Source organism: Scophthalmus maximus, chromosome 7, assembly GCF_022379125.1.
Source record: "Scophthalmus maximus strain ysfricsl-2021 chromosome 7, ASM2237912v1, whole genome shotgun sequence".
NCBI classification, from domain to species: domain Eukaryota; kingdom Metazoa; phylum Chordata; class Actinopteri; order Pleuronectiformes; family Scophthalmidae; genus Scophthalmus; species Scophthalmus maximus.
Window position 1 is genome coordinate 1,800,001 of NC_061521.1, and position 14,086 is coordinate 1,814,086.

General features: G+C 44.3%; 1 protein-coding gene across 8 annotated transcripts in view; it reads left to right on the forward strand.

Moving 5' to 3' along the window:
- LOC118315968 (transcription factor SOX-6-like) overlaps positions 1 to 7,211 on the forward strand; it is a 94,375-nt gene extending 87,164 nt beyond the window's left edge. For all 8 annotated transcript variants that reach the window (XM_035643696.2, XM_035643700.2, XM_035643699.2 and 5 more), the window contains 4 exons: positions 914 to 1,022; positions 1,933 to 2,103; positions 4,221 to 4,434; positions 6,179 to 7,211. In XM_035643696.2, the coding sequence (XP_035499589.1) occupies positions 914 to 1,022; positions 1,933 to 2,103; positions 4,221 to 4,434; positions 6,179 to 6,524 (840 nt within the window). In that variant the 3' untranslated portion in view covers positions 6,525 to 7,211. The remainder of the gene's footprint in view (positions 1 to 913; positions 1,023 to 1,932; positions 2,104 to 4,220; positions 4,435 to 6,178) is intronic.
- The last annotated feature ends 6,875 nt before the right edge of the window (positions 7,212 to 14,086 follow it).

Consider the following 14,086-nt stretch of genomic DNA (forward strand, 5'->3'; position numbering starts at 1 on the left):
TTAGGCGGTTGCTTCCTGCGGTGAGCATGGCACTGCCCAGGCACATGTTCTGTGGCGGGCCTGATTACAGCCTGCCGTAGTGCTGACATTGGCCCGCGCCGACTCCTCATCTATAAACACAGACACACGCAGACACACACGCGCGCACATACACACCCGTCCTCAAGTTCCACCAACTCTGCCAGCGGCTACCGTGGCATGACTTCATCCGGCAACCATTCCTTGCGTCAAACAAAATGCCTCTGTCACCAGAAAGAAAAAAGAAAGGAGGAGAGCTGAGGGGGATGGAGAGGAGGGGAGAGGAGACGGCAGTAGAGGAGGAGCGTGGATGTGCGGTAGCTGCGCGGAGGGCTCGATGTTTTCCACCACAGTTTGGGAGTGTGGTGGGGTAATTTTAGCTGGAAGGCCCGAGGCAGGCTGCTGGTCGGAGCTATTTGTCTCCGGAGTGAAGTGGCAGGCCAGAAGACAGAGACACAGACGTGGAGAGCACCAGGTTCGGGGAAGGCACCGATGATGAGCGCGGCTTTGAAGCAGCTAGGACTCGTCTATTAGCTAATCGCATCACCGACATCATTACTCATTTGCCTCGGATACTGTAAAAAGAGTGCTGTAGCGAAAATGGAAAAAAAATAATAATTGAGTGCTGTGTGCGCGCTGGACTTTTTACTCCCTGCCAATTCAGCCCGGCAATTAGTTTTATTGTCACCACCATCAAAGTCGTCTCCAGTCACCCAGTTTAAAAGATGCCAGACAAGTTGATCCAGATACTAAATACTAATAACGACTCAAAACTTGAGAGAAGTTCAAAGGGGTTTATTTTTCAGGGAGCATAATTCACACTCTGCGATCATTCTCGTCAAATTCACAGCTCGCTTGACGTAACCCCCTCGAACCCTCTTCTCTTGAATCGCAGGAGAGGCTGCACTATGAGACGCTGAGCCAGCACCTGGGGAAGCTCGGGGAGGATGCTGGGAAAATGGTCCACCGAGTCATTGACCTGACGAGACCAGAAGACCTGGACGGTGAGTGACCTCTGCACACACGTACCAAAAAAAAAATGGACGCCTAGAAGGAAATCAAATGAATGAGTCGCCGGAGCTTTGAGAAGCCCATGCGTTAGAAGCAGTTGCATCCTGTTCAGACTAAATGAATACCAGTGACCCCTAACTCAGCGGGCCCCCACTGTGAGGAGGCCCTGCTCCTGCTCCCTTCATACCTCAAAGTTCCAACATGAAAATGAAGGCATCTGCCAGTGAGCCAGAACATACAGGTATTCAGCAAACACAAATATTTATTGTGCTCCTCAGGAAGCGCGGGGAGGCCGGGAAAGTGAAGGACACCCTGAAGAGCTAAACACAGTGCGCAATGTCAACATTTTTTACACTCTTGACATTTTTTACACTGTTATTATTCCCGCAAGTACACCAGAGGCTGAGTTCTCCTCCTTTTCGCCACAGCCAGTGTTTGTGACTTGAGATCCTATCCGGCACAAGCATGCTCACAAAAGCGACTTGAAGAGAGGGCAATGGAGTTTGGTGCAATAAAAACTACTGTATGTCACTACATCTTTGGCTGAATGTTGTGTGAGGACACTGACTCTTTTTTTCTCCAACCCACCTGTTTCCCATGAAGCACCACTGTTTACAGGGGACGAGGGGTTGAGTGGTTCTCATTGTGGTTCAGTTTAGAGCAAATGTGGGAGCAAAGGCATTGAGATACTGTCTGTTTGTGTGAACACGCTGAGGGCATCCCGACAAGACCCCTCCATCTGACTTCTGTTATACATCCTCCTACCAGAAGGGTTAAGAGACACACACGAGGAGCTCATCCTTATCAGTGCTCCATTGTGCATTTAAAGTGGGAGAGTACGAAAGATGGACGTGTCGACGATGAACATACAGAAAAAATGACGTCTCTCTTTTCGCGTCGCAGGGAACAGCATCACCGAGGCGCGGGTGTTCAGGGAGGCGCGGGGCAGGAACAACAACGAGCCCCACATCAAGAGGCCCATGAACGCCTTCATGGTGTGGGCCAAAGACGAGCGGAGGAAGATCCTGCAGACCTTCCCCGACATGCACAACTCCAACATCAGCAAGATCCTAGGTGAGGTTTCACAGCACGACCTTTCAGAGCATTCACCGGCGAACCTGAACTATTCATTCCCCTGATATTAACGCCCCCCTGCGTCTGGAGGATTGTCTTTACTTCTGTTCGCCTTGTCAGGACATGTAGCTCGTATGTAGTTAGGGAGAATATTTTTTGCTTGAACGCACAGTGTTTGTTTTGGTTATCAAACGTACTTTAATCTTTAATGTAATCATCTGGATTTTTACTCCCATTTTTGTCTCCACGTTTTGCTACTTAATGGATTGTCTGAGCTGTTCATGCCACAATGGTGACCTCATTTGCCATAAACTGTGACAATTGGTGGTAGCATGGACTCATCACCTTTTGGATGGATTGGGATCTAATGTGGCCAATCAACGACCTCGTTTTCATTGTCGCTGTGAAAGATTGGGCAGCTTTGACACGATGGCTGACACAGAGGAGCGCCCAATGGGAGCGCAGTTGATGTACTTTCATTGACAACCAAGATGGCTGCCACCGATGTGAAGGTGTTGAATCCACCATTTAGATGGTGTTAAACAAACCGAGCAAACTGTGCCGGACAGGTTTATAGGTCAGTTCTGCGACTGTTGGAAATCGTAAAGTAAACTGAGAGGTCCACGCTAATTTTAAACACATTTCTTTTAGATAAGAAGCAAAAAAATGAGCCGTGCATGCTGTTCACCTGACAGAAACACTCTTACTATTAATGAACAAAAAAGTGCCTCTGCGCCTTTTTCAGATATCTTGTTCAGACACCGTGCCTCTGACGGTTGATGTCCCTTAGACCTGTGGACCTGCAGGCTCTCTGCCCATTAGCTCACTCTGCCACTATTCTCCTGCAGTTGACAGGGTTTTCTCACCGATCCTCCGCCGTCCTCTAAGAAGGACCAGTGTTTTTCAACCTGGAGCACTCCGCACACAGAGCTCCACTGTGTCAGCACGACTCGTGTGTGATGGATGCATTCAGTTAAAAAGCAGCCGTGTTGATACTAACCTCCTCCACACAGATAGCCATTCAGGCGGTGCCGAGCGTAACGGTTCTCCGTGAGACGCTCTTAAGACCTCCACTGTCCGGCGCGGGGCTCCGGTGAGCTTGAGGGGTTGCTGAATGTAAAATGCTCCTCCTGAACAACGCTAACACAGTGCTTGTTCTTAGGTGGGTCCGTCTTAATGACTCGGAGCTTTGAATGGGCTCGGATGAAGGCAGGGTTTGTGTCGTGCAAAATGCAGGGATGAATATGCAGGACATTGGTGACAGAATTAAAATTCACATGCGATACTCTAACAGCTTCATCCGGATGAAATGATTTGTTTGTTGGTCATGTGTGTATTGTCAAAGGCGAACGCCGGGATCCATAAATGGCATGGCATTCATCAAGCGCCGGTGGCCATACGGGAACAAAAAGCAGAGCTGCGCCTCGTCCCAACAGAATAACACAGCTGGACTTTGGGGAGTGGGTGGCTTAAAACACTCCTCCCTGTTTCCTGTGTCACAAAAGTGCAGAACTAGTTTGTGATAAACCTTGATAAACAGAGGAGCGAGGCAGCGTGTATAATCAGTTTTTCAGAGTGCTTCGCAGATGTCCCGCATTCCTGCAGTAATGGCCCTGTCCACTTGTTCAGAAGGTTCTCTTACCAAGGAAAATAATACACACACACACACACACACACACACACAATGTGTCATTCTTCTTCAGCAAAGAGGGCGCAGAGTGTAATCCACTCGTGACTTTAAACAGTCTCCTTGGTTGAAGAGTCAGTCGTCCCCGTTCGCATGATAATATTCAACCTTAATAAACCAGCAGAAACGCAAAAACGCCCCTGTTTTTATGTAAATACCGGGGCTTTGAGCCTCTGTTGGACGGACCAGGAGCTGACATGGCAGCGTGTTAGTAGTGTCGGATCTCTGTTTCAGGGCCCATTTCATCTACTTTACCGCAAACTCTGCTCCTCAAACAGTATCGACGAATCCGTTTACAGAAGCTTGTCAAAACCGCTTTCAACGGTCCCAAGATCCAAGGAAGTTTCCACTCCTATTTGTCATTTTCTAAAGTCCAGAAAGTTTACTTCTTAACAAGCCTGCGCGTTTTCTGACACATCGTTTGCTCCAGGCTCTCGCTGGAAGGGCATGACCAACCAGGAGAAACAGCCGTACTACGAGGAGCAGGCCCGCCTCAGCAAGATCCACCTGGAGAAGTACCCCAACTACAAGTACAAGCCGCGGCCCAAGAGAACCTGCATCATCGACGGCAAGAAGCTGCGCATCGGCGAGTACAAGCAGATGATGCGGTCAAGACGTCAGGAGATGAGGCAGTTCTTCGTGGGGTGAGTAGCACAGTTAGTGTCTGTGTGGTTTTCAGAATTACATTTTAGATTTGGCTGTTTCACAATGTCAGGATCGTGAAAATGGCAGTGAAGTGTATTAAGGATTTTGATTCCAGAAATAACTGACTTCTTCCTTCTCCGGACTGGTGGAGGTGGTGATGATATTCAGAAATAGTTTTTTACCCTCAACTGTGACACAATGACGGGGTCTTGTTTACATTTTGCGATCTGCATTTTGGAGTTGCAAGGTGTATTTTTCAAAGAAGTAGCTTCATAGAAACGTTGCACGCAGCACAGTGGCCACTGTTCATTGACATCCAGACAGACAGGCTTTGTGTCGAACTGCATCTGTGACCTTTTTAGTTCGCTTGTCTCTTTGATTAACTGGCCTTCCTCCTTGGCCTGAATGTATTTTGGAGAAAAGGGAATTCATCAGATAAAACATGAAGCACCAATGTGTAACCGACAAATGTAGTTTTCCTTTTTATTTCATTCAAAAAAAAGAAAGAAACAGTTTTAACAATTCTAAACTTTGCATCCATCTTTTTGAGGACCAGGGTTTATGGAGCCTCGATGAAAGGTTCCTTATCGGAGCCTCCCGCGGTTCTATCGGCAAAACCCTTTAAATGTTTTCTGAAGGAGCTTTACATTTTTTTTAGAGTGTAGCGAGTGCGGCGGGGGGAATAACAGTGGCATTGTCCCAATAGGAACCAGCCTTGGATGTGTTTAAAGCCATCGCAGTGGCCCGCATTTGAGATGGATTTACCAGAGGCCACGGCTTTGAATAGAAGCGATTTTTAATAGCTTGTCATTTATTAAATTAGGACAATGCCGGGTGCTTGCGGGCAGCGAAATTGGACACAGACAGACATAGTTGGAGTATGAAACGTAAGCAGATGTTAGAGGGGGGGACTAGAGCGAGGCGGACGTCACAGGCTAAATGCCACATTTACTGTGTGTGGTCAAGTAAATGCGAAAAAAACCCAAAACAGCGTATGATTCTTCAGGCCTGGTCTTTGAATCAAAGTTAAAATCAAAAAGCTCCTTTAAAGAGTTTAACGTGCAAATGAGTCGGACGGGGCGTCGGCGGTAATCGTTTCAGGAGACGGAGGAGGGAGAGGTGTTAGGTGAGGAAAGTGACAGCGTGATGTGTCTCATCTGAGGAGCCCGGGGGCCCGTTTGAGTGATGCACGGTGGCCCTCATTCCGCCTGTACACCTGAACAGGTTGTGTATCCAATGCTGCCGTGAGCTGGCAGGGGGAGCTCCGTGTTGGGACTTGCCCCGACCAGATGAGAAGCGTTGCAGTTAACTAAAGTGGCTCCGGAATTAACGTCGGTCCTCAAAGCGGCTTTCGTTCAAAGGTTCAAAAATGAATCGTGAATCACGGTCTGATCAGTCAAAGGCTGTCAGCAATTGAAACGTGAACTGTTACCATGACCTGTAAAGTTTTTTTAATATTTCCCTGTGGTCTCTTTATTTTCTTCTTTTCATTTGGCAATGCTAAGAGCGTGGATGTGGAGATGACAGTGTGGGTCGGCCGGTTCAAACTGAAATATCAGATCGTTATCAGAGTGATGCCATTAATTATTACTTTTTTTTAAGAAATCCATGTTTTCCTCATTTCTGTACGTTTTTAAAACCATGATATTATTTAAAGTTCTTTATTTGAGGCCAACGAACCCATGTCTAACACGTTCCTCCCTCTTCTCGCATCCTACCTTTTCGCCTCTCCTCGTTCCTCAGGCCGCAGCCGCCGATTCCTCTCGGCAACAGCCCGGGTGGCGTGGGAGTCTACCCTGGCGCCATAACCATGGCGACGACAGCCACGCCATCCCCACACCTGACCTCAGACTGCTCCAGCAACTCGGCCAGCCCCGAGCCCGTCCCTGTCATTCAGAGCACGTACGGGGTGAAGCCCGAGCCCGGCGGTGGCGGAGGCAGCAACGGCGGTGGCGTGGGAGCCTTGGACCTGGCCAGCGATCCCACCAACGGAGACGATGACATGGACCTGTACGAGGACTTTGAGGACGAGCCCAAGTCAGACTATAGCAGTGACCACGAGACACGGGAGGCCGTCAGTGCCAACTGAGTGTGCTCAGAGGGTCAGTTGTAAAAATAAAATCCAAAATAAGACTAAATGAAAAACCCGTTATACTCAGAAACACTTCTTCAACACATAGTTTATTACAGAGACCTTCGGGCAAACTGTCAGGACATGTATCGTCGCGCACCGAGCACGCCCTGACGGGATTGTTAAAACTCAGCGGACATGCTCGGAAAGTTTAGTGGCGGGCGTCCATTGGAAGAGAACGCCACCTGAACAGACACTCAGACACCCAGCTGACTGCCAACTTGGGCTTTCCTTCACGTTGACAATCTGAGCAGGAGCGAACCGGAGAGTTGGAAGAGGGCAAGAGAGAGAATGGGAGAGAATGGGACGAAGAACTAATGAACGACAAACCCACTCGCTGTGTGGTTTGTAAAGAGCATGCGTGGATCTTGAAGCATCAGAGATTGGTCTTCAACAGCTATTTGGTCTTAAATGTTTAAGGAGTGACTTAGCTTTTATCATTATGTATTTACATTTTTGAGTTTTCCTTTTGTTTTGTTTTTTTCCCCGTTGTGTTTTTTGTTCTATAGACTTTTTCTGACAGGTCACTGCCTGTACAAACTCTGGACTGTCGGAACTTGAAATTTGAAAAGTTTTAATATAAATCCTAGCTCTTGTAATCTTATAGTCTTACTTTTTTTGTTCCTTAAAAATACAGTGCATCGACGTCTTTTTTTTTCTGACTGCTTACATTACATTACTGTTAGAGATTTTTATATATGTATATATATATGTATATATATATATATATATATATATATATATATACACATACATACATATATATATATATATATATATATATATATATATATATATACACACACATATATATATATATATATATATATATATATATAAATATATACCCAGCTCAGGTATGATGTGCCAGCTTGTGAATGTGTTTTTTTTTTCTTCTTCTTCATATAAAAAGAGTGGTAGGACGTTTCAGACTGTCAATGAAATATAGGGAGTAAATTCCCTTATATCAAATTATCATTATCATTATTATTATTATTATTATTATTATTATTATTATTATTATTATTATTATGAGTAAATAAGTACCCAGATATTGTACAGATTTACTTCAAATGTGCCAAACCTACACTCACATTCACTCGGGATGTTGTAGTCTTAACTTCCAATGCTGCAAAAAAGTCTTATACAATCAGCTCTTTTCTATCAGATGAGATGAGGTCGTGCTCAGTAACTGCTGCCTCCGACCTCAGGGGGGATCTTGTTTTCATCGCACTTCACTCAATCATTCACACGCACGCACGCCAACACACACACACACACACACACACACACATTTTGTGTCGCTCTCTGGCAGACCCTCTGGCTTTCAGACCTAGTCGGTAGTATCGAAGGAGTCTGTTCCTCTATTCCAATGCATCGGGGTTCTCACGAACCACATTGCCAGTAGGTCCCTCGAGGTCAAACACTTAACACAATGTGCAGCAAGTGCAGCGCAGTATGGCGTGCTGAGGCCCTCCATTCATCACTTGTCACTTTCCATCATGTTTTGGTTTGATATCTGCCCAGACACTTGATATAATAATAATAATTCTGTCTTAAAAGTGAACCTTCTGCAACGTTCATTCAGTATCATGACAAAGGGGGGTGGGGGCAGGAGCAGCCCCGGGTAGAACCCATACTGTAGGATAAGAGTTTTGAATATTCTGGATCCCTTCGCTGTTTGCAATTGTGTTTTGAATCGGTACATACATGTGCAAAATGTTACTCTTCTTGTTCGCTTGTTGATACTTTTCAAATGTCTTCTCGGCATCGCGTGGGGAAGGGCACACCCAACGTGTGTTCGGAAAAATTATAATTTATAAAGTTGCAAAAAAAAAACAAACCCCGGGACAATAAGTCTTGTTAATTCAAAAAGGGTACTCTTTTTTTTAATTTTACGTCGCATGTATATTTTGAAGACAAGTAAATTATTAGGAGAAGAATGGAGGGGGGGGCATACCTTTCACTCCCGCTTCTCTGTCAGCAACCGCCCCCGGTCGGAGCACACAAGTTTTTTCCACAGTCTGGAGCGGGACGTTCCCCCTCTCGTCTTGGAGAGGCCCGGTGGTCAGCTCCACGCCGGGTGTGCACGGTTTTTCCTCTATTTCTCTCACATGTCACATTCTTCCTTTTTTTCGTCTTTGTCTCTTTTCACCACACTCGCTGCAGTTTGAACATTGTTTCCGTTCTCAGCACCTGTGACCTCAGGTGGTTTTTCTGGTCTCCCGACTCCCATATTTCTCTTTCGCGACCATGTCTGGCAATTTTCGCCCGGATGAAGCTTCACAAGCTGGGACGGAACATTGTTTGTTTTTTTCGCTTGCATTTCAGGGGGAAGAAGCCTCAAGCATATACATTTCTGTTAGTGTCATACACTAAGCACTGGATATAAATTGTATGTTTTTTTTATTTTATTTTCTCTTTATTTTTGGTATTGACTAATGTGAAGTTGTTGTTTGATTTTCAACATGATAAATTAGAACAGTCAAAAGTCCCATGTTCGGACTCTTGAGGAAGCCTGGTACACGCCAGGCGCCGGTAAATTGCCTTTAGAAGCATTTCATTTTATTTAAAGAAACTCTGTTGCCTGAAGCGGTCGCATCACCTCTGATCTCGTTCTGAAGGTAACCTCGTGCTCTCGTCGGTTGTGACGAGCAGAAGCAGAACACAAGTGTTATGGTCACACCCATTTTTTTTTTGTTTTTTTTGTGATGAGTATTGTATTTGAAATTCAATTGTGCGTTTTAACATTTCATTGTATTTATTAGCCAGCTTTGGCTCTAAAACGTGTCAGTACAAACTTGGTGAGAAAGACAATCAAAAAAAAATATTAATAAAATGAATAAAAAGTTAAGATGACATTTTCCTTACAAACCTGTCACTTCCTCGTTGTTTTCCAAGAGGTCCTTTGACTTTTTGTGGAAAGACAAGAAAAGGCACTCGTGTGTTTGCGTGTGAAAGCACCGTGCACAAGTTTCAGGTAGTGCTTCAGGAATACTTGTTTCCATTACTCCAGATAGGGCTCTTGCTTTCCAGCAATTTATTAATTTCCAACACAAGGCTTTCTGTTTCCAAAGTTGAGCTATTCCACTTGGTCTTTATATTTTGGTGGCCCATTATAGTAAATGTGGCCTATTGTTCCTGTGTGTGTGTGTGTGTGTGTGTGTGTGTGTGTGTGTGTGTGTGTGTGTGTGTGTGTGTGTGTGAGGTAACGCCACACATTTTGACTGTACTGTGGTGTATACGCCTTGGCGCCGGTGCTTGCTGCAGCCAATCCCAGCATCTTTCGGAGAGAAACAGAGAGCGCAGCCATATGCAGCCACATCATAAATCTAATTGTAATTCCCAAATCAACTGTAGCGTCACCCCGTGAGGGGCGCCGGCAAGTTTGTCACACACTCCTTTGTGTGCATGCATGTGTGTGCGTGTGTGTGCGTGTGTGTGTGTGTGTGTGTGTGTGTGTGTGTGTGTGCACCGTGCGATAGCTATTACTTGGAAGGGGTGTTTAAAATCATACTTGCGTTGTTCATCTCGTTAAATAAGTCATCATAATTTACATTTCCTTTTCCCTTTTCTGCAGGATGAACATTTAGCTGTTTGCAAGTTGACAGATTGTTTCGGTGTGTGTGCTTGGTTCTGTGAGTATAAGGCAAAGCTTTCAGCGCCTCAAAGACGGATAGTGTAGTCCGCTGCACAGCAGTCATACCTCCATAGCTCGATACACACATACAGTGCATACAGTATATACTGTATATACAAACTTCATTAGTCCCCAGAGGAAACTGACGTAATCCTGAGTTTCCATTCAGTTTCCCCCAGTTGTCGAAGGCACTGGTGTAGCTAAATGTGAAGAGATTAGTCCTCAAAACAACAAAATAGGCAAATGGGAATAAGGGGAAAAAGGGGCAACCATGTACCTGAATGCTGTAAAGTATGTTTTTTATGTTATGTTACTCGACATGGTTAGATGTCGGTCACTGCCACCCTCATATACACCTGTCTGATGTGTCTCTTGATGCTCACCATGGTCTCTTTCACTCTCTGCTCCGGAGCGTGTGCCTGTGCCTCAACTTAAATTCAACTATCAGATTCAGAAATGACTACACCAAGTGTCCACGGCATGTTTCCCTCAAAAATTGCCTTGACTCGATAGAACTACTATTTGAATCGCAAGAACCTTATTCATACTCCAGCAATTTGAATGCCTTTCTGTTCAGAACATTCGATTGATTCAACTTTTTTATTTCTCACGGCAAAAAAGACAACGGAACACAACTGAGTGGTACAGTGCTCCGCTGAATTTTCACGGATGATGCTGGAGGTGGCTTGACTCAATAGTTCCTGGTTGCAGCCCAGGCAATTGGACTAGAGTTGGTTATATCTAGTTTTATACCATTAAATATGTATACAGACCAATTATAAAATATCACATCAAATTTATTATACATATTTTCTGACCTTATCATCACACCCCACTCAAAAACAGAGAATTTTCAAACATCCACGTTGAATTATTTAGATATTGTAAATATACGAGAAAAGAACTAATTAAAAATCCATCAAATTTATACGATTTTGCGCATCAGATGTGCACTACATGCATGTACACACACACACACACACACACACACACACACAGAGTTTAAGTGTGTTAAGCGTAGACAAGTTTATTTTATGCTGACGATCTTTTGGTCCAATGTGTTTGCTCCCTCAGACAATATGTACATAAGAAGTAAGAGTAAATCATCACTGGTTCGATCAGGTTTCAGAAGAATCCCTTGTAATGCTTTTTGTGTGTGTATGATTTTTATGATTCTGGGCTCTCCCCAACTCTTCTGTTATAGTGGAAAATAAAACTATTTTCCACTATATATATATATATATTTATTTATTTTTCTCTCTAGAGAGGCAGCTGAGCCAAAGGGGACAAATGGGCTGTTGCATGAACAAACAGGAAAAAGTTCAAACTAGGTATTTGACAGAAAACCGTGAGCGTTGGCCTCGTTGTCGTGCTAATTGTTCTTTTCAAGTGAAGCGACTGACACTGCCATAAATCTGGCAGCGATTTACACCGCCTTTGAATATACCTTTCTCTCCTCGCAGGTTCGGTGTGTGTTGGGGATGATGAGACTTAATGACACGCTTTCTTTATGAAAGCCTGGTCTTGGATGGACCCCCCCAGGTTAAAGTCACTTTTTGAAGAGTATAGAGGGAACAAAATCCCCTTATCTCTCCTGGCCGATCGGGCCTTTAGATCAAGTGAAATGTAATTAGATATTACAAAGGAGGAGCCCCCTTCAAACGTGTTGGAGAGGCTCTCTCCCTGAGCCATCCAAGGCCTGTTTATGATCGCGGCGGCTCCACTACTCATTACAGCGCACAGACTGGTCACAGTGTCGCGGCGAGAGCTTATGATGTCTAATCATCCGAACGCTCTTGACTCAAACCGGGAATAACTGACCCTTACACGTCCGTTGAGCTGCTCGTGGTTCACGATGAGCCATTTGATTTAGCAAGTTAAAAGTGGAGATTTGCTTTTATTTCATTATCTATTTAATTCATTTGAATTTGAACCGGTGTGATTAGGGCTTTTCAACACAATGCGAGCTCTAACACGTGGAATCAAATCACAGTTCAACAATTCTTTTCCTATGAAAGAAATATAAATATCTCTGTGGTTTTTTTTGCGGTGGTTTGTTTCTATTTGAGCTTTCCCCTTTATTCTTTGGAAAAAAAAGTCCCGATCCTCGCCTATTATTGTTCCAACAAACTTGGAACAATCTGACAAACTTTGTGGAGTTTCCATGTGAGCGTGAATGGGTGTTGAGCGGAAACTCTGCGATAGACATGGCGACCTGTGCGAGGTGTACCCCGCCTCTTGCCCAATATAAGCTGCCCGTGACCCTCGAGGATAAGCATTGCAGTTCATGAATAGGTGGATAAAGCATTTTAAATAGGGCTTTTAATGGCCGATGAACTAATAACTTTAATTTTCAGAAAAACTATACTTTACACTAGCCGTATTGTACGAGATTCCCTTGAACACATTGTTTGACCATTTTTAGCTAATGAAAATTGACAACAGTTGTAAATTTCGAGGGGGGTTTATTAAAATACCTAGGGTCATCAGCCTTGGGATGCCTTCAACCATAACTAAAAAGCTAAATGCAAAATTGAATAAAAGAAAATCACACAAAAAACCCCATTTCAAAGGAGTTGCTTTAGCTGTTTCTGTTTCCATGTCTTTGAAACATTGCATAAAGGACTATAATTCTTTTTTTTAATGCACTTAAAAAAAAAAATAAATCAAAACCCTACAGAACTCATTCAGGAAGAGGGGCAACGGACAAAAGGCCAATTTTTTTTCCTTTTTGAGGCAGAGTCCTTGTCGTTTTAAGTGCATTAGTCTGCTAATTAAATATTATATGTTTAATGAAAACTGCCACTTCGGAAGCAGTTGAATTGTTTGAGACAAAGACACGGCTTCAGCCTTGATGAGTGGAAATGTGTGCGACCGTGAGGAGGTAAAGAACGGCTCCCCTCGTTTGACCTGCCGTCATCCTTTCTATACTGATTTTACAATGTCATTCTCCTTTGTGCTCGCCTCGCAGATAAAGACACAGGCCACAGTCATGCAGAGGAGGAAAACTCATTTCTCAACGTTCCCGAGCGCGTCGCATCCATTTTGCGCGGCCCAATGCGTTCATTTCATTGACTACACATCAGCTTATTGTTCATCACTTAAAATGGTGTTAAGCGCTGAACCCTACACCCTATCACTTTGCAGACAATCTCCACGACCTTGGACTGAAACAACAGTATGTGTATGTTATATCTCAATCCCATGACAATACAACGTGGCATCTCTACACAGTACAATTTCCTCTTGTATTAGAGAGTTTTCATCACGCCAGAGCTACTCACTTGGTCCTTTTTCTCCAAGCAGTGTCGAGACTTTGAACCCTTCATCATTCACAGCCACAGTTTCACAAGAAATGATGTGGAGGTTTTATACTTGCTGTACAAATTGTTCAATGCCCATGCACGTTGCAGTCTGCGCTTCTCTTTGTCAACGCTCACGTTGGGATGGTGGATGGATGGGTTTGTGCCCCATCATCACTGACCTTTGGCCTTTATATTAACCATGAGCACAATCTTTCTCTAATCTTAACCAAGCATTTTAGTTACTGTAGGAAAACGTTTGGATAATTTGTAACCACAGCCCCCCCCCCTCCCATAACCATACCATATCTAGATCCAGTCCGTTTCCCTCAATCTTAGCAGTTATTATTTGTTAGTATGTACACTCTTACATTCCTGCATGCGTTTTCCAAAGAGCAAGTGCAGGCACAAGTGGTTGAGAGCCTTTTTAATGTCGCCTATGATGATGTGAAAGATTATGGAAAACAGGGAAAACCTCATCGAAACATGCAGTTTGACGTTCACCCCAAACACCCACAGGTGTGAGGGTGAATAAAATGGATCATAAGACGGTTTTCCTCATCATCTTAGTATCTAGA